The following is a 25,454-nucleotide window of genomic DNA, read 5'->3' on the forward strand; positions in this document are numbered from 1 at the left end:
AGACAACATTGAAACAACATGAGAGCTGAGTTGCTCCAGACATCAGCTAGTTCTCTCGCTACTGTGGAAGAAGGAATGGCCCAGAGATGCCACAGATTTCTCTCTGGTTTAAAGTACTGAAGCTCACTGCAGCAAAACATACTAACGCCTGGCTCTAAACATCTCATTTCCAAGAGGTGACACTATGGGTCATCAGAGAGCTACCACCAGAGAACTGGCTGGAGCTGCAGGGAATCATGATATAATCATGGCCCTGGTAGTCTGCCTTCACATCCTGATGCTCCCTGCTCACAGTGCATCACATATTGATGCAACAGCATAACATTGAGTCTTGCCACAGAGACTTCCATCAGTGCATCTCAAAGCACATCACTGAGGCAGGCCCCAATTTCATGGTGCACATGAGGAAGGAGGAGGACACGGAGGATGAGTGAGTGCCTGGTCCACCTCAGAGCCCTTCACACCCAGTCCTTCCCTGTCTTGCTGATGCAAGCATACTAAAGTGATGGCATGATGTGGCACAGAGTTTATTCTGGTAGAGAGGCCCCTCTTAGTCCAGGTCTAGGTTTAGTGTTACTTCTTTCCAGCTGCTGACTGCCAGGGTGGAGGCAGGGCAGAGCTGTTCCTCTATGACCCCCTCTTTTCAGAAGGGTGGGATGGAGCCTCACTGACTTTCCTCCCTTTCCTCGCAGGGGAGTGGGTGAAGCAGAGGAGCCCCTATCAGAGCCTGGGCTTGCTGGTGGTGCTGTCTCCTCCTAGATTGAATGCAGCATTTAACATGCACACATAGCTCCTGGAGAGGCCGCTTCTATGCTGTTCTGGCACGTCCTTTTGCTTGCTCTCTGGATATTGCAGGATCAGCTCACACTTCACAGCTTGAAGGCCTAGACCAGGCACAGGAGCTCGATAGGCATATGGTGCACCTGGGTCCCAGGCTTACTGTATGCTTTGAGAGTACTGTAGCAGGCCATGTGTATTTCCTCATGCGGCACAGGGTGAGCACTCTGCTCTGTAAGAGTCAATCATCTTCTCTCCAATACGCTCATCATTGCCTTTCTTCTACTTGACTCCAAGCCTAATATTGGCAACTGAATCCATTAATAGCAGCAAGCAATTTACTTCCCGCTAAATGCTGAATTTCCAACTTCAAACACATCCATTACAGGCTTCCTTGAAAAGCGCGGTGCAGCTGAGGAGTTGATGTTATCAGCTTGTCACGTGATGACAGTAAGAAAATGTTACAGCATTTGGTAGAAATCCAACCTATCTCCATCAACATGAGCCTGTATATATTTTTTCTAGATGGACTGGTAAAGGTGTACAGAAGGCTTTGACAAGAGATCCTCAGGCAAGGTTTTTTGGGGATTAAAGATTAATCATTTGCATTGTGCTAGGATTCTTACAAGATTCATATCTAACCAAAGAGCCAGTCTGGCTTGAACGTCCCACCACTTACACCAGCCACTTACACCATCAGGCCGAAGTCATAGATGTCCCATGAATTTAAAACAGCTGTTTTTCAGTCTGGATTTGGAATAAATGCTGTACAAGCATCTTTCATCAGAGAGCAGACTACTCAGATAACCAACCAGAAGGAATTATATTTTTATATAATATAAAAGCAGCTGTCATTCGTATCAGGAATTAAGTCCCAAGTTCAACCTGGCCAGGCTGCTAAATGTAGCTCTCCTTGAAGGCCAGGCAGGGCAGTGCCTGGTTCATGCAGATTATTGGGCAGTATGTGTGGACTGTACACCTGGTGCTGTACAAGGAGTGTGTGAGGAACATGCCACCTGTCTAGCAGAGAGAAGCAACCCCCAGCTCTCAGGGTGCAAAATGGTCACTGGAGAAAGGGAGCTGAATAGCTCCACCAAATGTAAAGGGCCAGACCCCAAAAGCCATGTTTAGAACGAGAGCTTGTTAAAGAGCAACGCTTACAGAGACAGTGAGATGGAAAATCCTCAAACAACTGCAATGAGTTGGGGAAGTCACCAGAGAATGTGCCCAGGCTGGGAAAGGGGGGCTGCACCTGTCATATCTAACCCAACTTCAAACCAAAGCACTGACACATTATCCAAGACACCTGCAAACTCAAACTTTGACGGGTTGCAAAAGGGAAGAGGTTCCAGGGACAAAGTGTACATACAGAGACCCCAGCAGCCAGGGGCAGATGACCAAACCTACCTAGGGGACCTCTCCCACTATGGCAGGATGAAAGAGTTCATGACGTCACCTCACTTAAGACTTCAAGGCTTATAGGTCACCCCTTGAATTGAAACTGGGTGCAAACAAGGAGCCAGAGGTGAGCAGGCAGAAACAGCAAAGCAAGCAATGTAGTGATTCACCCCTACTCAAGAGCCTCTATCATACCTGCCCCACTGGAACAGATAAACATGCAACATCTCTGGAGGATTATAAATCAGACCTGGGTATTATGAAGATGCATCTCTGGAGTATCTACAGCTTGATTTGTAAGGCTGCAGCTCAGCAGGTGAGCTGCACACCTGAAGCTTTTTAAAGGCACAAGCTCACACCTTAGTGCAGTTTAAGTCCTAGGGAAGAGGGTTAGGCAGCAGGAAGACTTCCAGATGTCCTTATAAGGCTGTCATGCAGCTGTTCCAGCTGTGCAGATCTTCACCAGTGAAGGAACAGGCCTCAGAGGGTGAGGGGTAGAACCACTATTTTTGGAACTATGCAGGAAAGCTGCCGGCAGGAGGGAAGGGGGGACACAAGACGGGATCTGTCAGCTACATTAATGGGCTTCCTTCTCTCCAGGGAGTCGGGAACTAGCTTGAATGTAAATCAGAACAGTGTGCACACATGCACACATGCATCAAAAAATCTGCAGGGAGTACACGGGAAACTCTGATCTCTGACTCTGTCTTTCTGTCAGTCACAGCAGCGATACATCAGGCATTTTGGCAGTTGGCTGAACCATTGTAGTAGAGAATTGAAGAAATAGTCTGCACAATTGTGTTGCAACACAGCACACACCTCATATGCTCTGGTGTCCGTCATGCCGCCAGCCTCAGTCACAAAATAGCCCATGCTGTTCTTTTTCTTTCCAATTCCTGCCTTTCAAGATAGACACTACCAGCCTCGTATTATGGGGAAACTTAGAAGGTTCAGCTTCTCTCCAGCCTGGCAGATGTAAAGAGGAAGGGAATTTCTGATTTGCTGGTGAATCCTTGTCTAGGTGCATACAGCTTCTGTTCACATTAGGGAAAATAATCAGTTTTATGACCCTTGGGGGCCCATCAATCAGAGTCTTTCCACTGACTTTACTGGGCTTTGGATGAGGTCCAGGTTTTGGAAGTTTGTCTGCAGCTGGCTTCAGTTTCAGCTTTATAATAGTTACAGCTCAAATGGGAGGGTGGTGTGGCTGTGCTGTGAAAACAACTGCTGCACTCCACACCAGAGGTAGCTGCATCTCGGGGTGTCTGAAGTGAACCTCCGCATCTCTAAGCTATCAAAGAGACAGTGTGAGAAAAAAGTAATCATATACTGTAAAAAGCAAATCTTTATCTGTGTTAATGATATTTTGGAGCATCAAAACTGAAAAGTCTGCTTCCTTCTTAAAGATCAAATTTGCTTTTTCATGCTGATAGTGCTTTTGCCGTTATGTTTTGGATTACTGTCAGCTGAGGCAATGAACAGAGAGAGTGGCTAGTTCAGCTTCTGCTTCCACATATATCCAGTTTCTGGTTCTCGGGCACTAGCACATTGCTGTAATGTTTCGACTACCAGGGCTGTCACTATCCCTTTTATGCTCTCATTGATGGCCATGGGAATCTTGGTAATTTTGCTGGACTTTAAATCAAGCCCACTGTTTATTATCCAGCAACATACTATCATCAGAAGGGCTACAGAAATTCAATGAATTGTATGCTCATCTCCCTGCAAAAAGCATTCAGCATGTAAGAAAAAGTAGCTGTCTGGCATCAAAGCACTCACAGACCTCCGGTAGGCACAGATTTTTGCTGGACCCATTTTGTAACTTTGTCTGAGCAAAACCAGGATGATGATGATTTTTATGAAGTGCATCACGATACCTGCTTTATTTTTCTGACAAATATCCTCAAGGCAACTTCTTAACATTTCCTTATAGCTTTTCCTTAAGTGGCAACCCCTCCATTCCTGGTAAAGGGACAGGATACTAGCATATGTGGTTAGGTTGGTAAATTTTGAGGACACTTATGCAAAACAGCCTAATAGTCTCAAGGACCTACATCCAATGGTTGGACCCACATGGGTCAGGTCAAGGCTCATTCCAGAATCAAACCAAGCCCTGGAAGATCGGATTATGCTCAAACAATAACTATTTACTTGCTTGTTGACTTCAACAGAACTTTATTTAGAAACGGGGAAAGAAGAAGCTCACCGACGTCACAGCGGTGCTCACTAAAGACGGAATGTTGCCCAGAATAAAAAAGCCTGGTGAGTCTAAGTAACGGATGCACGTGAGTCTCCTTCTGCTTGTACTGATATCAAATCAGGAGTGACTTCAGTGAAGTTTCTGGCAGAAGTAACTGTGTGAAAGTCAGTGGAGTCCCAATGAAGACCGAGGAACAACATGTTTCAGTTCTAGAAATACACGGTGCGCAAACACGGCTCAGTGCTTTTCCTCTCATCGTGAGGCATCCTTCAGAGCAAACAAATGGTCTGGACCCACAAGCCTGGGTACAAAGAGCTCTGGCCTTCATAGCCAGGAAGAGAGGTTGGAGTTTAATTTCACAGCAAGGCCCTATCTCAAAACATGGCATCAGCAGGGATACAGCCTTTAGCTTAGGCCACTTCACAGGGTGCTGCCATTCATCCACCGGATGGACTGATACTAGAGATGAAGCTTATTGCCTTTCTGGAGGGAACGTGGTACTGTTCACCATCCGTTTGGGAGGAGATATTTTGTGTGAATCTGGTATGGGCCCAGAGAGAATTATGTAATGCCTGTGACTAGATACAGCCCTGCAGACAGGCGTGCAGCACTGACGAACAGGCTGGGCACAGCAAGAGCAGCAGCATCAGGTCACCCCATAGCACTATGCTAACAGATTCAGTCCCATCTTGGAGAGAAAGGAGAGTTCAACCTCTATACATGCAGTTATTGATGTGGGGTTGGCACCAACAGCCCCACAGGACTCAGTGATTCTCCTTCAAATTGTCACGACAGACAATTCGTCATAACAGTTTGAAAAGGTTTGATTTGACGGTGCATTTGTAATACGCAAGTCTCCTACATGTGATTATGTCTCCCACTAGTGACTGGCCCCAGCAACTACAGCAGCCTGCTGCTTCTTGCTAATGGTGTCACTCCAGTAACTCATGGGGTGAACGCCTGTGGCTCTGAGGCTGACAGGTCAGCACTTTGCCCCTACTGCTGGTGCTGTACGTTTGCTGTGGTTTCACATGCATTCAGTCCAACAGTGGAGGCAGTGTGATGTGGGCAGTCTCATATTTGCATGCTGAGCCTCTATGCCCCCTACCAGCACTATAGGCATGCTGTTAGCGTACACACAGTAGCGCTGTTGGCTCCGTTCAAAGAACAGGTTGTTACCACTGTCATTTCAGAAACAGCCTTGCAATGATCACTATGTTGTAGCTTTTGCAGCCAGGGCAGAATTAGGACATTCAGTGGGAGATGGGGGCTGGTGGCCCCTTTGAAAGCTTCATGCTAGAAGCCGAAATCCCCTGCTCCAAACAGTTATTTTTGCCCATCCTCAGAGCCAGTGGAAGGAGCTGTGGCTGTGGAAGAACAGGTTATCTGAGCTCTTGAACAATCATGTTTATTAGCCTAACCTTTCTAGAGGATTTATGTCAGTTTTCAGGTCACAGCAATGTTCTTTGTCCAGGTCTGCACTAAGTGTTTCTTGCATTCTGCTTAGTGAGTTAATCGTTCAAGGGTAATGGTTGCTCTTCCATATTTTTATGGGACTGTGGATTATTATCTGTGCAGTAAAGTCTGCCTTCCTGCTTAGTCCTCTGAGATTGGCAACTATGTGGAGGATGACCTCAAGACCCTGATGCTTTCTAACACTGGTTTTAAACTACTACTCACATGAGAGGACTGTCCTGACTCCTCTGGGGAGACTGTTCCCCAGTCTGAGATCTCATCATTAGCTTAGGACACTTTGACTTAACTCCATTATAGTATCTCTACCTCTGCTCTCTTCGAAGACCCTACATCGTTCCACGCTCTCCTTCCCTTTCTGTGTTTCTCCAGACCCTTCCCTTTCTATGTTTCTGCCACATATGACCCAAATTCTCCCTATAGATTCAACAGAGCCTTTTCCCACCTCAGTTGTAGTCAGTCCTTCAACAGGAGTAGGACTGTCCCCTAGTGGGACTGATGGTAAAACTTGGCTCTTAAGGCCCAACCTAGATCTAATGGGCTTCACATGGGCATTGGGTCAGGCCTTTACTCCTTTAATTCTGCCTTTACAAGGTGGTCCCTCCAACACCATCACTCCTCAGAGAGATTAAATATAAATAGTGCCTTTTGGAAAAGGAAACAACCCCTTTGAAAATCAGCCAGGCTCCCAGGCAGCGTGTGTGTTTTGTATGTGTGGCAGGAGGGAATTCAGACATGGAGATCCAGGGTTGTCTTGAACCAGTCAGTCAGCCCCGGCACTAGGCAAGCTGCTGAGGGGAACAGCCACAACCATGACCACAGAAGTTGTGCTCCCTGATGGGGAAGAGTATTTACAATTGAGTGATCAAACAAACACAAATCAGCACTAGTGGTGGCCCATCTTCACATAAGGGGGTTCAGGGAGCTGGGCCAGCCCAGAGTCTGTGATGGAAATCTGTGACCCATCAAAGGTGCCCCCAAACCAGCACATGTTTGGCACAGTTTGGGCATATGACATGGAAGAAGACTGAGAGAGATTATTCTGTGTTAACAGGTATGAGGTGGCTTTAGTAACAGCTGAAAGCAAAAGACGTGCATTGGTGAACCCGGTATTGCTAAGTTTAAGATCCTGGACAGTGCATCCAGCAGCTAAAGTAACAGCCTGAACTCAGCCACCTAGAAGAGTTGGTCCATACCCCTAGCAAACAGCATCTGCCAAGTCTTCCCCTGAAATTAAGGTTGTGTTTGAAAAATAAGACTCCAGACCACACTGGCAGTAGCCACACTCTGAGGCTGCATTGCTGGAGAAGGGCCCAGCCTTGGAAAACCACCTGGGTGGACATTTGCCTGTTTGGGTGCCAGTGTTGCCTGTTCGTTACTGCTTGCTGCTCTTGGTGGGCTCTGATGACTGCCGCACATCGGTCCACTCCTGCATGGTGTTCTGCAGAGCTTGCGTCTTCTCCTTGTCCACCTGCACGTAGTCCACCTTCTCATCCGAGGCAGCAGAGGATGTGGAGGGCTGGGCAGGGGAGAGGAGAAGACAGAGTGATTGGCAGATTGCAAAGCTAGCTCCACTCGCTGCCCTGCTGTTGGGGCCTTGTCTTGGCTATAGCTCACCAGTAAGCCTACTTTAGCCTTCTCCTCTGCATCTCTGCCTGTGGTATCCCTGCCGCAATAACTCACCAGTACACTCTAGGCCAGATTATGTTCCACCTATTAGGTGCAGCAAACGTGAACTCAGATACCCAAGCATGATCCTATTCCACCCTGCTCAAATTTGTAAGAAGCTGTTAATGCAAAATGTGGGAGAGGGGGTTTTCCTTTTCCTCACTGTTCTCTGTGATTCAGTCTTAAGGCTGAGACAATGGCATGTAACAAAAACAGGTGCATTCATGTTTTTTTTCCAGAGACTTGAGTAAAGTGGAAGAGAATCACACGTAAGTGCCTAAGTCCCAGGGGTGTAACTAGCCATTTCAGCACCCTGGGCAGAGGTGCTAGAGAGCGCTGGAGAGCAGGGCAGAGAGGAGGCTGAGCACCAGAGAGATGGAGTGAGGGGTGCTTTGGGATGCTGGCAGGTGCCTCACTGCCCCCCACCCTCGTTACACTATCACTATGTCCACTGGGGTGCCTTGCTCTTAGCTCAGAGCTCCTCTTAAAATTTTGGGATGCAGCAGGCTGGGGCTCTGGGCCCAGAGCCGCAAAGGAACCAAGGCAGGGAGCAGCTCAGCACTCCTGCACCTAATGTTTAAGTACCCGCCTCCCACAGTGAATTCCCAAACCCAAGTTAGTAGCCCAGGCTCCCTGCATAGTGCACCAAGAGAGCTAGGATTGGATTAGGAGTCATTGCAACCAAAGTGGTGAGTCGGGGAAGACCTAAGTCAGCCAATACTGAATGCTAAAGAGATGGCTGTGCCTGAAATCCCGCTTCTCTCTTTTATTTAGGCACTTCCTTGCAGGCCCGAGGTAGGTGCCTCTATGAGCTGGGGAACCTTTCCAGGACATAAGTACCTAAGTCTGGACACTAATTACTTGTAGACAGAGCTGCTGGTGATGCCCACATTTTACATGGTTGCTTAGTGGTTAGAGCACTCACCTTGGGAGTGAGAGACCCTGGTTCTAGGCCCTCCACTGCCCAGCAGTGTGCCCTAGCCGCCATGCTGAGGGGCAGGCTGGGGCGTGGGTGCCCTCGGTCTCTGCTGTTGAAGAGAATCTGGGGTCTGAGACACAGCAAGAAAGACAGGGCCTGACCACAGCCCAGGGAGAAGGACACTCAGCTGTGAGGGGGAAGAGACCTCCCCAGCGCTCCTATACATTAGCTCTGTTGAAACCAAATTGCATGAGCAGCCTTGGGAGCAAGGACCAAAGCCTTGAGGCTGCCACATCCCAGCCTCCTCACTAGGCTAGAGTCAGGTTCTCTTTTGCTTGCTCTTGATCTGGCTCAATAAGTCTTGGAAGCAGAGTGGCTCTGGCTTCAACAGGAGCACTGGAGAGGACTACAGCAGGCAGGCCAAATCTCCACTCGCTAACCACCATGCCATCAGTGACCGACTCCAGTGTTTCACCTATACCTCCCATGGGGTCGCAGGTGTGTAATTAAGGCTGGATCCAGCTTAGATCCAGACCTGGGCACATCCTCAGCTGATTTAAAAGGATGAAGCTCCTTTGCTCATGAAAATCTCTGGTGGAAGACCTGGTCCACGTGCTTTTTCCCATGGATTGAAACCCTTAAAAACACAAAGGTTAGAAACACCCCACCTACCTTCCTGTGTGGCCCAGGTGAGCTCGGCTGGAAGTCCAGGGCTAGGTAATCCACGCTCCCTGAGCTCTTCTTTGGTGCTGGGCTGTTGGTGCCACTAGGAACAGGAGAGGCTGATACTGGATTTTGCTAACATAGGAAAAAGATGGGAAAGGAGTGGTCAATGCAAGGAGAATAAGGAGGGGTGAGGGGGGGACCTAAACACATTCACCACACAAACGCATTTGTGGCCCTTTAAAATGAACTCCCATTGATCTCTAAATGATCTCTAGGATGGTGATTTAGGCCAACCTTGACAGGCTTGGAAAATGAGTGGATGTAAACCTGATGGCCTTCAACTCTGAAAAATGCAAGTTACTCCACCTTGGGAAGAAAAACCCGTAGCATGCATATAGGCTTGGCAGTGCTACGCTCGCTAGCATCATGGCCGAAAGGGACTGAGGGTCATGATTGACCACAAGATGAATATGAGCCATCAATGTGCTGTTGCAGCCGGCAAAGCAAGCAAAACTCTGGCTTGCATCCACAGATGCTTCTCCAGCAAATCCCAGGATGTCATCCTCCCACTGTACTCAGCCTTGGTGAGGCTGCAGCTGGAGTACTGCATCTAATTCTGGGCTCCACAATTCAAAAAGGATGTGGAAAAACTTGAGAGAGTCCAGAGGAGAGCCACGCACATGATCAGAGGGCAGGAAAACTGGCCTTTTGATGAGAGGCTGAGAGCCATGGGACTCTTCAGTCTGGAAAAGCGCAGGCTCAGGGGTGACCTGGTGGCAGCCTATAAGTATATAAGGGGTGTGCATCAGAATCTGGGGGAACAGCTGTTCACTAGAGTGCCCCATGGGATGACAAGGTGGAATGGTTATAAACTCCTGCAAGACCGTTTCAGGCTGGACATAAGAAAGAACTTCTTTACTGTCCAAGTCCCCAAGGCCTGGAACAGACTGCCGCCAGAGGTGGTGCAAACACCTACTCTGGACTCCTTTGAGAGGCATTTGGACATATATCTTGCTGGGATCCTGTGACCCCAGCTGACTTCCTGCCCTTGGGGCATGGGGCTGGACTCGATGATCTTCTGAGGTCCCTTCCAGCCCTAATGTCTATGAAATCTATGAATCTATGAATCTAAATGTACCAGAGCAGGACCTCTCTGCAAAGAAGGGCAAGGACCATCAGCAGGCTGAGTTACATGCTGTTCTGTGGCCCAGCGCAGCAAATCCTGTAAGCAAATGCCTGACTCCATGCACCTGAGCAAACTCCCTGACTTCAATGGTATTCCAGATGGGTCCAAGGCCTGTCCTCGGCCCACTGGGTTACCAAGTTTAAGGCTTGCTAGTATCTGTAGTCAATGACCAGAATTACCTCCAGCCACTTTTGGTTCCACATAGTGATGGGCAGGTGCCCACACTCTGAGCTGGGTTGACTGGCAGCAGCTTTCAGTACCTGTCCAACTTGAACTCTCGCTCCTAGCTCTATAGTAACATGCCTGAGCTGTGCTGTTGTGGCAATCACAATGAAACCCTACTGATATGAATGGGACTATTTATGTGCCTAAAGTTACACACCTGCCTCAAAGACAAATGGCAGTGTCGGCACTCTGCGTGGGAGCAGGACCAAAACAATGCTCCCCAAAATAAAATGGGTGAAATGCAACACGGAGCAAAATAAAATCACAGAGTTCTTGATCCTTTGTGGCCTAGAGGGGCCTGGGATATGTTGTGGAGGGGAATGTAACAAAGTGAGGGACACACAGGTGGGAGGCCCTTCTTGAGAACTGGGTGAATGCAGGTGAGAGCCTGTTTCTGCTCTCCAAATATAAATAAGAACTGAAGAGCAAATGGGAGGTTTAGCAGAACAATGCTTTCGAATGCCACATTCAACACAACCACCCACTGGCCCACATAAGAATATGTGCAGCATTTGTCACACGGTGTCATTAAGGCCACCTAGCTATGTTTGTATTCATAGAGCACTGGAGCCTTGGTGGAAGGTGTCAGCTGACTGCCCATCCTACGAGGGCTTGGCTTACCATGGCCACGTAATTCTCCTCGCTGTCTCCTGAGTCAGTGCTGGTGATGCTCTGGGTGGAGACAGGGCGGCAGTACTGATAAGAGCCCGAGTTGAAAGTCTGGCTGTAATGAGAGGATTCCACATGTTACTGAGACACACAGGGCTTTCCCTGTTCACCCTCACTACGGGGATGACAGCAAATCTGGGATCCAAATCAAAACCTCCCTGCACTCTGTGGGGTTCAGGTGCTGGTTTTGGTCTGGACAGAAACGAGCCAACCTTCTCCGTTGCATTGGGGGGTCCAAATCTGACTTTTGCGTCCTGTCTAGTTAATAGCATCCTATTTCTTTACATATCCTTAGCTACCCTGCTATCACATTGCTTGAATCCAGGCTCCATAAACTCTTTTATCTCACAGGAAGTATTTAATTATAATCCCTTTATCATAGTGTATTAAGCCAGGCTCCTTGGAGCTACAGCAGTCAGCTTGCACTAGCTCCTTGCTAATCACAGCTGCAGGCCTCTGATTACTGTGCAGTGGGCTATCTGAATTTTGCTGGAAAACAAAGCCTTGAAGGCGTCATCTTGTTTTCAGTCAACCCAATCAAATTATGTAGCATAACATAATGTGATCAGAGCCTGGTAGGAAAGCTTGTGTCTTCCAAAAAGATACTTGGTGCTTTGCAGTAGAGGAAGGGCCATGCGATTAGCTGATAGGAGAGAATACCATTTGCTTCTGAATGGTTGGACACACTGTCAGTCATACCAACCCCACTCTGCACTACGTATTTCCTAGTGTGGTGACCCACGCTCACAGCTCTCAGGCCCTGCAGGTGGTCTCTACACAATCCAATTTATTGGCATGGTCATCAGAGCCAAGCCTTGCTCATTTCTCCTACTGGAAGATGTTAGGCTCTGAATTAGCAGCAGAACTGGAGTTGTGTAAATCCTGTTGCTTTTGGCTTACAGCAGTAGTTGGCAGTTTTTCAGAGGTGTGGGCTGCAACAACGCCACTTGGCTCCGAGGCAGGGTAGCGTTCCAGCCCTTCTGCCACTGTTGCTTTCCCCTGCAGCCATTTCTCCCCCACAAGCTGTGGTGTGGATGCAGCTCCCCATGCCTGGCCCTGGGGCAACTCCTCACTATTTGGGTCCTGCATGAGCGTGGGCAGAGCCTCCCTGCCTCTGACATGGTACTGAAGCTCTCATCTCCAGTCTCCATGGGCTATATCCTGTGGCTCCCTGGGCCATAATTTCCTGACACCTGGCTTACAGGAAGTTGGTATGAGGCTTTGAGGCTTCCGTTTTTGAAGTTCATCACAGCTTCACTTCACTTCTGGGGATCACAACCATCCTCGAGTGCCACCTGTTTTGCACTGAAACTGGGAGTTTCAGACGGTTTTGGTTTGAAATCACACAGACCCTCAGGTTCACCTGAGTTTGGGTTCACCCATATGTGCTATGAAGCCCATGTCTGCTCTGAGTTTGGACAAAACCTGCCAGGCTTTTGGGAATGTTTGCAATTATGAAAAAGATAAACCTCTCCAAGGGATATTTAATGGGTTACTTTGCAATATGCCGGATGCTGGCATGGAATTTGGGCAGTTCCCCTTATATTCAAGGAATCTGATCGTTACAGCCCAAGCTGGAATACAAATAAATACTATTCTGTGTCTCACTGTAAGTGAAAAGGCTAAACATGAGGCCCAGATCGGGGCCTCAGCCCTGAACGCTTCCAGGATGTGAGAAAGTTTGACTTAGATCCAAACTTTGCAGGACTTCCCTGTTCACAATCATGGTAGGTAGGACAGAGCAGCAAAGCTGGGATCCAAATCTGAACATCCCTGAAGTTTGTGGGTCTTCTGATGTAGGCTGTTCTAATGGACCAACCTACAACCTGGAATCCAGAGCCCCTCAAATATTTGGGGAAGTTTAGATTCAGATCTGAGTATCACCACTTAGGCCCATTTCTAGCTTGGACTCAAATGCAAGCCTTGTAAGATAGAAGACACATCCCTATAACAGCAACAGTTGGGAAAGAAACTGCTTTCCATCTTTTTTTCAAACCCATCACATGGAAGCTAAGCAAGGTAAGGAGACTGGCTCAGGTGATGCAAATGTGGCCTGAATCTGTCCTAGGACAGGAATTAAGATTCCATGTACTCACGTTGGTCTGGACCAGGATTTGGTGACTGGAGACTTGAAGGGAAGTTCATCGATGACAGTGTTGTTCCTCAAGTCCAGAGGCGTTGGCTTTGCTAGAACGGCAAAGTGTTAAAAAGGACAAAGTGCAATGACATCCCTAGCCAGGAAGGTGATCTGCTACTTGTTTTCAGCAACTTGTTTCAGCTCTTACATTAGTCAACCCACACAGCACCTTGTCTTTGCCAGGAACACAGAATTCTCCGTCCAATGTGTGCACACAGCTCCCAATGACTCCACAGGGAACGGCACTGGACGGGTGCCTGAGGGGGTGAATGCTATTAATTGAAAACATCCAAATGTGCTGTTTATTAAGCAAGGCTTAAAGTCCTCCTAATGCCCCAGTGGATCCGCGAAAGCCTCACTCTATTGATCTCGTCAGTCCACAAATAATCTTATCGGTATGCCACTGAAGTGCAATGATCTTTGACTAGGACGTTTTCCCCAGGTAGGATTTTCACAGGAAATGTGCCTTCTACTATGAAAGCTCCCTGCATTGCTGCAAGGGAGAGGTGAATGCTGCTTTTCAGATGGAAGGGGAATTGCTGACAGTCATAACAGAGTCTTTCTCATCAGGGCTGGCTTCACAGACTGTGGCGCCCTGGGCAGATGTGGGGGCCAGACAATTGGTGACTTCAGCAGGTCAGTGCGGTTGCAACGCAACACTGCAGAACCACAGCGTGTATTTCTGCCACTCAAACGTGCAAATGTATCTTACCAAACCCAATCAAGATACAAAACATGCAAATGCGACTTAGCCTCATAGTTTAAAAAAATGGATTTTCATGTCTGGGCCCAATGTGCAAGGCCCTGCTCAGTGTGGGCACCATGGCAAATGCCCTGTTGCCCGGCTGGAAGGCCAGGCCTGCATTCTCTCAATGGGCATTACCACTGTCGAAGCCAGAGGCAAAGCTCCCATCCTCTCAGGTGCTGGCTACCTCCTGCCAGTTGAACTTCACCCTCACTCACTTGGCATCTGAGAGCTGCACAAATGTTAAGGGTGGGGAAGGAGGGGAGATGAAAATCATGTGGGCTCACTTCCTGCATAAGACAGACCACAGAACAAACACCCAGTCCTTTCCTTCTTTGGCCATAACCTCATGCAGTGTTGGCTGGCAGTTTAAACCCACCATCTTCGTGTTGTCCTACCACTGATCAGGACCTCTGTTCTTATTTCCATATTCTCCTCTCTGTAAGCTAGCTATCTTCCCTTGGGTCTTCTCAGTCTAACACCTGGTACTTCCATGCCTCAACAATGATTTAGCAGTATGATCTTCCTCAGCCCCCACCTGCCTTACCTCAAATGCATTGTTCCCAGGGAAGGAAAAAGCCAGTGGTTCCCCCATTTCATCCTCAAAGGATTGGGCCTAGAGACACACAGGCAGCAGCTGCCCTGGGGATGCTGCATCGAAAGACAGAACTGTGTACGGTGCTTTAAGGTACCGTCTCTTATCAAAGGGTGAATTTAAATGACTAGTTCATTAACCAGTCGCAGCTTACGGCAGCGCCAAAGGTCTAATTATTATAGTGGTACCTGCAGACATGGCACTAGTCTTTTCATCTGAGCAGTCAGTATTACCTTTCCGGTCGGGTTTGAGGTTGCGGTTGACTGGAGGGGGCTGGATTTCGCTCAGCCGCCTGTGACACTGGGCAATGGCTCCTCCTTTGTGTACTGGGAGGGTGGCCGAGGACAGTCCCAGTATGTCCAAGTGATGCGGCCCCGGGCTCATTGGGATGTACAGACCCTGGGCATTGTCAGTTGTTTTCTCCATGCTGAGCAGGGATGAGGAGCCTGGGTTCATTGGGACGTAGTTGTCCTCTGAGTCAGTGCTGTGGGAGCGTGCCATGGCAGCTTTGGCTTGCTGGAAAACACAGAAGGTGTGAGTGGTCAAGAGGATAGTCAGTGAGGTACAGCAGGTGAGGAGCCTTCCTGCCATCCTTATCCAGCATGGACCCGCCTTCTGAGGTGGGACAGCATTAGAGGGCGTTTTCACACGTGCTCCAGGGGTGGGGAGAGCGCTTTAATTAGAGCAACTCCAAGAGTTGCTCTAATGAAAGTGCTTGCAGCGTCTTGTGTATCAGCACCCCGACGCTTCAAACTGGCAGCAGGGGTGCTTGGACTAAAGCTCATCGAACGAGCTTTAGTTAAAGTGCCCCGTCATCGTTTTGAACTGTGGGGATGCTGATACATGAAACGCAGAGGCTGGCTGGAGTGTGCTAATTAGCACACTCCAGCGGACTCGAGTCTGATCCGATGCGCTGTAATTATGGCACGTTGGAGCAGCCTCCCCGCACATGTACAGGCACTCAAAGATTCCCTGCCATGGCTCTACACGTAATGCTGCCTCTCTCAGTTCCTGTAGCTCAGCAGTTTGGGTGTCAAGTGCTGGGAGCTGAGAAGATACTCTGAATTTCCAAGCCCTTCCTTATGATGGGAACACACGTTTAGGAGCTCTGCAAGCTCAGAAAAGACCTTCTTCGGTTCCGCTGTGATTATGTTGCACTGCCCCAATAATGATCGGTACCAAAATGGTTCCAAGGTCTTTACCAAAAGGGCTCACTGAGCTCCAGGAACAGAGCAGAGTCAACCAGGGGTGGGGGAATTCACCCAGGGAAGCTGCAAGCTCAGTGGGAGATGGGAGAAAAGGTCACTCTGTTTCTTGTGCACTGCTGCACATCCAGGCTTCAGCTGTGCCTGAAATACAGTGTGAGGCTACTGTAATGGTATTCCCAGCAAAGGGAAGCAGGAAATATTAGAAGTCTCATGAAAAAGCCTGTTCTGGCAACATTTCCAACTCAAGTTTCCCAGGCTCAGCTTTCAATGAGCATCCAACTCTCTGTGGGCTGCTCTGAGCTGCCACTTCCATCAGTGAAACTTTGTGTAAGGAGCCAAACTGACCCTCAGTTGTGAGTGGAGGGAGGCTGGCTAATTGCTGTGGTCATTGCATTGGTCATCACCAGAGGCAGAGCCAGGAACTTCCAGGGAGAGGCTAAGGGCTGGTCTGCCTGGGGATACTGGCTGAAACAGCTGTTCCAGAGTAGCAGCTCTGGGGTTGTTCCCAATGTGGACAAATGTATGTCAGGGAACTACCCTGGAATAGTGATTGGGCTCTGAATTCACAGCTTATTTTTTCCTGGAAAAAACATCTCTACATCAACAAACCCTAAGGCCTGCTTTTGCTGAAACCAAAGATAAGGCTCCCATATATTTCACTGAGCTTTAAGTCTTCTAGCTAGCAGATGGAGCAGTTTCCTCTCCTCTGTGAAACAGAAGATACTGGCTACGTCTACACAAGATGCTTACTGAGCTCGTTACTACTGTGCAGCAGCGTCACAGGGCACCAACTGTGACACGACACTACTGTGCAGTAGTAATGAGCTACTGCGTGGTAGTAACAAGCTACTGCGCAGTCAGCATCACCAGGGAGTTGCGTGGGGATGCTACTGCACAGTAATGCTGGCTACTGCACAGTCATTTAGTAATTGGGTATGCAAGTATTAAATGACTATGCAGTAACAACTGTGCAGTCAGCGTCTTGTGTAGACATGGCCACGGAAGAGCACATGGTGCTGACACTAACTTACCATGTAGGAGTTGAACCCGTCATTCACAGATTCTACTGACTGCACAGTGCCGCTGCCCCCATGCTTGGGGTACTCGTAAGTCTCACAGGAAGAAGCTGCAACACAGTCATGAATACACTCGAGTTATTGCCTTAGCTCCAGAGCCAGCCCTAAAAAATGCAGCCTTTAGAAACAGAACCACAGGCACAGATCATGGGAACAGCTCTATCATTCGCTTTTAACTTTTCCTGATTATTGCTGCAACATAAATGACATATGTTGATATTTAGGTGGGTGGGTGAGTAGTTTTGAAGCCATGCAAATGTTCTCATTATATTTTTTATATTGTATCTCAGCCAGCTTGGCCTGGGTACTCCGCAGCTGTTTTAGTCACTTGTCAGTAGCGAAGACTTGGAAGAAAAGACAGCATTTGGCTATAACTGATATAGCTCAGACTGGAATGGATGTCTTGGATGGGAAGTTACAGTCTCCTCTACTAATCAGCTCCCTGCAGCTTGAGGCTAACCATTCATGTGTGCACTCAGCTGGACACATACTCTGCTCATTTGCAAGAAGTTCTGAAGAAGCACAGCTCAGAAGGAGTGGCGGAGGCTGTGAAAATCACATTGCAGGGGCATGGAAAAACACTTGATGTGTTTTACGACTCTTGCCCAAAATCATGTCAACAGCAAAATCATGGCAACTGTGGACAGGAGCAGCTTTTGAAAATTTTGGCTGTGTTTTATATTAAAAAGGGAATGCAGCGAATATGTAGGCTTTGAAAAATATTTGCATCTAGACTGGACTGTTCCCAGAGTCTGGAGGTGATGGGATTCAGGGTTTTGGCTCATCCTTTTAAATACACAGGAAGAAGGTAGGGTAGGCTTGCACCTTATAGACCAGGGGTTGGCAATATTTTTGGGCAGAGTGCCAAAAACACCTTCAACCTCAACTTGCAAGATGCTGCCATGCCAGGGATGGACAGTAGGGGAGCTGCAAGGGGCCCAATCATTGTTATGGCAACACAACCCTGGACCCTTCCCTGCCGCCCGCCCTGAAGCGCACATGCCAAGCAAAATGCCTTTGTGTACTATGCTTTGGCAGCCATACCAGGGGTTGCCTACCCATTATAGACTTACCAAAGTGTATGTATATGTGTGTGTATATATGTGTATATATATATATAATGTATGTATTTATGTGCATGCATGTGTGTGTGTGTGTATACACACACACACACACACCTCTCTCCCTCTCAGTATATATATACACATACATACATATGCATGTGTGTGTATACACACACACATATATATACACACATACATACCCACATATGCATATGAATGTGTCCAAACCCTTCAGCTGGTTCTTATCTATTTTTTTCTGATTTCAGCATCTGATGAAGTTAACTTCAGCCCACAAAAATCTGTGCTATACATGCATATATATACACATATATACACATACACACACACACACACACACACACATATACATGTGTGTGTATGCATGCATCTATCTATCTATGTATAGCACAAGTTCTTGAAGGCTGAAGCTCGCTTTATCAGATGCTGAAGACAGGAAAAAATAGACAGGAACCAGCTGAAGGGTTTGGACACACCCAAATACAGGGCTGTTCAGAATATGCCACAGGCCTGTCTCATGAAAATGTAGAACCAACCGGCCCAGCCGGCATGAACTGATTTCAGCTGAGGTATGGCAATGCAGATCTGGGAGGATCTGGCTCAGTATCTCTCGACTGGCATGAAGTCAGCCTCCTTGGCTGTACAAGCAACCCCCGTTCCCAGGGAAAAAGACACCTCTGCCTCTCCCCATCTGCATGCTAAAGATTGTGCTTTACCTCGGAGCAGCCTGCTGTTCTCCATGGCTGGCAATGTGTTCCTCCTGGGAATGGTAGCTGCCAAGGGGACCAGGCCTATGCTTTCACCGTTTTGTGGACGCAGTGGAGGGCTACCCCACTGGGGCTCCATCTGCCCTGGTTTAGGTGGCCGAGGTGGAGGGGCAGCAGGAGATTCACTGGAGGCTACAGCCAGTGTGTTGTGGTTCTTGTCCAGTGTGAATGTCCTCGGGTACTGGTAAACTGAGAGAGGAGTCATGGGGATATCATAGGAGTCTGTAGAGAGCTCCCCAAACTCCTTGCACAGGGTGTTATTGGGAGTCTTAAAAGTGTAAACCTCCTCGTTATCCGTTTCGGAGCTGGTGAGGCTCGACTTGGTGTAGGAGCCGAAGCTCCGCGGGAGGTCATAGGCGCTGTCCCTGAGCTCAGAGTTGTGTCTGCTCGGCTTCGGCAAGCTGTAGAAGCCATGGACTTGCCTGTCAACCCCATTCATACAGTGCCCGTTGCCCTGCGAGAGCTTTTGAACGGCCGAGTCACTTCTCATGAAGAACGAAGACCTTGTAGCCTGAGAGAAACTTGCACTCCTAGGAAAGAAGAAAGGGCTGTGGTTTAGTACTCCGAGGCAGCCTGTCTGCTGACTAAGGCATAGACCTAGCTCATCCCCTACCTTGCTGTGCAATCACAAGCACCCTGAGGGCTGTTGTCCATAAAGAGATGATCCTGACCATGTTGAAAGGACAACTATGGAAGTCAAACAGAGGAAGGGGCTCATTCACTTGGAGCCACCTGCAAATGTCTCACATGGCGGCGTTTTGTGGGATGGGGAATCCTAAGAGTTCTGCAGTCCAGGCCCTCCTGGCACTAGCTCACTTGCTAAAAGGGATGAAGCCAGGCATGATTACTGCAGCTCAGATGAAAGGCAAGAGCCCCCCAGGAGCCCACCGATAAATGGGATGATTCAGTCAGGTTGGTAGCCCTAATGAGCCCCTGCTGACATTCCCTTTAATGAGCCCTCTGATCCAGCAGCAGTTTTAGTAGTAACAATACTGCTGGGGGTGACACAATAGCAGCAGTGCTGTGAGCTTCCTCTCATGAGTGCCAATCCTGTACATGTTCAGAGATGCCTGTAGGCCAAAACAAGCTCCTGCTGTTCCAAATGGAAAGTACACAGGCTGCATCCTCCCTGCCTCTGCCAGCTGCACATCTGTAACAGAAGTAACTACTGCCAAATCTCCCTGTGCTTCTGGTGGCTCCATTCAAGCAGCGGGACTGCCAGGGCATGAAAGGCACACTGGAAAGGCAATAGCTATGCTTCCTTAGTTTTCATGATGCCCCTAACTCTCCTCTTCACTCTCTGGTCTTTCCTTCAGCAACGCCTTTGGTGCATCTGCCTCATCCCTCCTCTGTGAGGGTCACACAGCCTTTCTGTCTTGCCCCATGCCTCTTATCCCTCTGTCCCATATCTCTGGGTAATCTTACTTGCAAACTACTGTTCATCCTCTGAGAACTACTGTAATATGAATACCACTATATCTTAATAAGCTATTTAAGGAACAGCAAGACTCCCCTGCCAGCATTAAGGACTGCTAGAAGCACACGTTGGGATGGGTTTCTGCTCACAGCTGGAAGGTACAAGAAAGAGTTGGTGTTTCAGCAGCCTGGGCCATTGGGAATGGGGTGCTTTGCTAAACAGTAGTTCAACCCCACATTACAGGGCTCAGCACAGGGATGATGGGGTATAATGCCCTGGTCTGTGAAACATATATTCCGAGTAGAAGAAACCATACTGGTGCCTTCTGGCCTTAGGAACTATGAAATGCCTGGGCATCTTTATCTACCATGCTCTTGCCAAAAGCCCCAGGGATCCTCATGTTAAGTGTTAGTGCTTTGGGCATTAGTATTTGCGGATTTTCTCCTGCACAGCTCTGATTGCCATAAGAGAGTCCACAGCAATTCTGTGCAGCATCATAATAAAGTACCACGCACAGAACTGCATGCTGCAAACACAACAGGGCTGAGACGGACAGAAACTGCATGTAAAAATTCCAACTTGTAGAAGACTCTGGGTTGGGCTTTGCAAGCAGTGTATACCTAGCAGCTCATTTCATGGCTGTTTAGGTCATCTCTCTTGACATGTGTTCAGCCCTGTTCTCTTCCACTCAGAACCTCTTTCTTTTGGATTTCCTTGCAGCCTGGGGGCTTGTCCTGGCTCCAGGGTTCCCTGTACTGCCCACATGCTCTAAACCAAAAAGGGGGAAATGATAATACAAAGCAAAATTTTCAGGCCACAGGCATCACAAATTGGGCACCTAAGCTTAATGGAGGCTTCTAACCAAACTCTTGCTTCCTGCCTATAAAATGGGAATAAAAATAGCTCCTTGTATCATAAAGGAAATGGGAAGTATTCAGGTACAGCAGTCAGAGAATCAGAGGAAAGTAGGGCTGAAAGGGACCTCACAAGGTCTTTTTAGTCCAACCCTTTGCTCAAGACAGGATCATCCTTGACTAAACCATCCCAGTGTCTGTCTAACCTGTTCTTGAAAATTTCCAGGGAAGGAGATTCCACAGTTTCTGTAGGCCACCTATTCCAATGCTTGGCTACCTTCATAGTCAGAAAGTTCCCCCTAATCTCCAGCCTAAATTCCTCTGCTAAGCTGGAGGCTGTTGCTCCTAGTCCTGCCCCCTACAGCCACAGAGAAAAGTCCATCTCCATCCTTTTTATAATTGTCCTTCAGGGATTTGAAGACTGTTATCAAATCCCTACCCAGTCTTCTCCAGACTAAATAACCTTAGTTCTTTCAGCCTTTCCTCACAAGTCTTGCTTACCAGATCCCTAATCATTTTTGTCACTCTCCACTGGACTCTTTCAATTTCTCCACATCTTTTTTGAAGTGTGGAGCTTAAAACTGGACATGATACTCCAGGGGAGGCCTCACCAGGGGTGAACGGAGGGGAAGAATAATTTCCTTTGATTTGCAAGTGACTCTCCTGTTAATACAACCCAGGATTTTGTTGGCATTTTTTGCGACAAAAACACTCTATTGGCTCATATTCAGCTTATGGTCCATGTAGCTGACAGGTCCTTCTCTGCAATAGTGCAACCTAGCCAGTCATTCTCTAGTCTGTATTTGTGCATGAAACCGCTCCATCCCAAGTGGAGAACTTTTCACTTGTTCGTGTTTGCATGTGTTATCTGACTGATCTCGGATCATGTCTCCAGTTTATCTAGGTCATTCTGGATCCCAGGCCTACCACCCAGTGTATCTGCAAATCCACCTAATTTGGTGTCATCTACAAATTTGCTAGGGGTGCGTTCAAACCCCATTGTCCATGTCCTTAATGAAGATGTTAGATAATATCAGACCCAAGACAGCCCCCTGAGGAACCTACTTGATATCTCCTCCCAACTAGACATTGAATCACTGATGGCTACTCATTGAGCATGATGATCCAACCAGTTGCGTATCCATCTCATGAGGAAAAGCTCATGCACAAGTTAATACCGGCAATGCTTTATTCAGGGAACAGTGCATGGTAAGGAAGGCATGGGGCCAATTTTAACATGTGGATGAAATCAAGTGCTGAGGTGAACCCTGCTGTTCCCATGTGCTGAGTAGGGTGGGGGTCTGGTGGAAAAGCAGTATGCAATCACGTCATTCAAGACTGCATAGTAATGTGTATGCACAAAGGGGTGTGTGACATTAAGTCTGGTGTTTCCAAACCCTTTTTTGAATCCTTAGCTTTCTTTCAACGTAGTTTTTGTGTGTGTGAATACATCTCTAACTTATTTACAGACATCATCTTGCCAAGACAACCCCCATCTTCCATTGACGTGGAACAGCAGATTTGGTAGCAGATCAGTCTGACCCTGTTCAGGCACTTCAGACAGTGACTGTGCAAACCTGCCTGCATCCAGACCTTGCTGTTGTTGCATTAGTGACAGAGGTATGAGGAGGAAGTAATATTTTCCCACTGACGTTTTCCACTGCAGTGAGCTACACAAGGGAGTTAGAAGCTTCACAGCTGTGTAACTTCTACATGTGTTTTGCTGGGCCAGTGAGGTGATGGCTTTAAGGACCACAAGTGGATCCTGCAGTGTGTAGGGACAAAGGTGCTATTTGCAAAAACTATCACAAGGTGGCACTAAAAATAGGGCTCCTTTGACAAAGGCAGGCATGGCTGGAGGAGAGCAAGTGGATCCTCAGCCCTTGGTCTGGCAGCTTGATTCTGACAGTGAGTGTTTTTACTGGTAGTGAAAGTCAGCTGCAGCAGGAAGGATCTGTGGAGACTGGAAAAATCCCATACGTTTTGACCCTTCCTCTCTGTCATCCCCTCCTCATTGTTCACACTCATTCAAGCCAGCTCCTCCCTGCTCAAAGCAAGCCTGGCAGCTGGGGCAGATGGGGGAAGTATACCCTTATTCCTCTAAACACTGCACTGGATATGATGGATAACCACAATCAGAGCAGGGTCTGGATGCAGGCAGGTTTGCACAGTCGCTGTCTGACATGCCTGAACCAGGTCAGACTGACCTGCTACCAAATCCACTCTTCTATGTAAATGGAAGACGGGCAGTTGTCTTGGCAGGATAGGCTCACAAAAAGATTAAAACTAGAACTGATATCACTAGTCTGGGGTAACTTCCAAGTAGACAGAGGCCCTCCAGCAAAGGAGGCATGATGACAGGGTGAGAGGGACTGACCACAGGGCAGCCACAATCTGGCCATCCCTAGCTGGGGACATAATGTATATTAGTTCTGAGGCTGCTCTACATTATGCCACAAGTCAAACCACTTCACAACTACCAGAAGGCACATTAGGGAGAGCCCAGAGCATTCATTACTGTTCCTTCCCCTCAGCTGCCTACATTCCCTGAGGCACCGGGGCTGCTCTTCTGCCCCGATTCAAGAACAAATCCCACCCAGGTCAGTGGAAGATGTGTCAGCTTAAGTGACCTGCCCAAGGCCAGACAACCAGTGGCAGGGCTGGACACAGAACCCACAATGCCCGGTGGGCGGCCCAGGAGTGGAATGGCAATCCTGGTGAGATACAGACCACTCCCCCAATCCCGTACCTGGTGTTTTCTGACTTTCTGCTCATGCACTGGTGGAGAAATAGATAGTCTTGCGGGGCGCTGGCTGACAGGGTGGTCTGGATGTGGTTGGCGGGCGAGTCAAACGTAAATAAAGTAGGTTGACTTGAGTGGGAGGGTGTGAAGGACTTCCGCTCTCGGAGCAGGCGATGATTGCTTCCGTTCAGCTCTGCCGGGGAGGAGCGAGGCCCGTGGCTCATGGGGATGTTTCGCAGGGTGTCTGCATAGGGGAAGAACAGGAGGTGGGTTATCATTATATTCATAGTGCTTTGTATTTCTACCAGCATCAGAAAAATGTGGGTCCCCGCTCCGCAGTGAGGACAGTGAGATGCAGAGATCTGCCCAAGGACACTGCCCAGTGGGCTGAGGATTGAGCCAGTGCTTGAACTCAGGCTACCCCACTCCACACACCGGGACTCTGCCCACCAGACCAGCCTACTCCCCTGCCAAGCCAGCTCTGCCAACCTACCAGCCCTATGTTCCTGGTGGTTACCCAGAGTGTGGCTAAATCCAGGACTTAAGGCTGGTGATTTGGTGCCTTTCCAAAGCACTTGTGATTCACACCAACACTTTCCTTCGCCTTTTCCTTTTGATTCCTCACCAAAGCACCCAGACATCGGTAGAAAGTGACACAATTACATAGGAGGCCACTATATTCCTATGCACACGTGTACACGTGCGTGTGCGTGCACGCACGCGCACACACACAGGAAAGTTCCTGCTTTCAAAGACGCATGGATGACCTCCCTGCATACTTTCCTCCTTGTAAGCATGGTTATGAATACCTTCATAAACCATAAAATGTGTCTAATGGCACAGAGATAAGCCAACCCTTGTTCCAGGAGAACAGGTTACTAGTAGTAGAAGGAACTGAGTGGCCGTGAAGTAAACTGTCCAGGAGCCTGATCCAATTAACTGAAGGCTGAGGGGAGGGAAGTTGCCTTGCAGGAGGTTTTCAGCACTTCATGGCAAGGGGAGACAAATGCTCCTCTACTAGCTCCTGTGAAGGTCAAGAGTAACTTCACTGAAGTCAGAGAAGTCAATTCTCAGCTGCCTGGTGCCTTTGTAATCATTGCCACCAGTGCTTAAACTTCCATGGTCTTATCACACCAGAACACAGCATTGCACACCCCTTTCTTTGCAGGGGTGTAAATGGCTACACCAGATGCAAAGCTGCACACCAGCCCCCCCACATCTCTCTCTGGCATAGGAAAGTTTACAAATGGGGGTCTTCTTAGTAATGGTCTGTATTTCTGTAGCACTGATCATCCAAAGAACCTCCTGGATGCTTTAGAGGTGAGATTTCAGTAAGCCTCACAACATCTTTGTCAGGAGTGATTGCTATGTCCAATTTACAGGTGGGTAAATTGAGGCATGGAGTGTTAAAAGCATTTACTTACCCCAAGCCACACAATGAATCAGAGACAGGAAAGCCTCTCAGGCTCCTGAGTCTCCTCTCTCATTAATTTTGTGCTATTCTTGATTTACACCCGTATAAAAGTGGGAGTGGAGTCAAGGCCTAACTCTACATCTCATTTCCTCATTGCTATAGGCACTGCCCTCTCTGGGGCTGAAGGAGTAAAAGCCTTTTCAAACACTTTGTGCTGTTTCCGTCTAACACACCC

The 25,454-nt window shown here is 48.3% G+C and overlaps 1 protein-coding gene across 1 annotated transcript in view; it reads right to left on the reverse strand.

Annotated features, from left to right (window-relative positions):
- Positions 1-6: 6 nt before the first annotated feature.
- GAB2 (GRB2 associated binding protein 2) overlaps positions 7-25,454 on the reverse strand; it is a 173,790-nt gene continuing 148,342 nt past the window's right edge. Inside the window, exons 4-11 of the mRNA XM_006022329.3 lie at positions 23,812-24,049; positions 18,741-19,321; positions 16,898-16,992; positions 14,892-15,174; positions 13,278-13,368; positions 11,134-11,236; positions 9,108-9,233; positions 7-7,367 (exon numbers count right to left, since the gene is read on the reverse strand). Of these exons, the coding sequence (XP_006022391.1) occupies positions 7,224-7,367; positions 9,108-9,233; positions 11,134-11,236; positions 13,278-13,368; positions 14,892-15,174; positions 16,898-16,992; positions 18,741-19,321; positions 23,812-24,049 (1,661 nt within the window). The 3' untranslated portion in view covers positions 7-7,223. The remainder of the gene's footprint in view (positions 7,368-9,107; positions 9,234-11,133; positions 11,237-13,277; positions 13,369-14,891; positions 15,175-16,897; positions 16,993-18,740; positions 19,322-23,811; positions 24,050-25,454) is intronic.

This window comes from Alligator sinensis, unplaced genomic scaffold, assembly GCF_000455745.1.
Source record: "Alligator sinensis unplaced genomic scaffold, ASM45574v1 scaffold1089_1, whole genome shotgun sequence".
NCBI lineage: Eukaryota > Metazoa > Chordata > Crocodylia > Alligatoridae > Alligator > Alligator sinensis.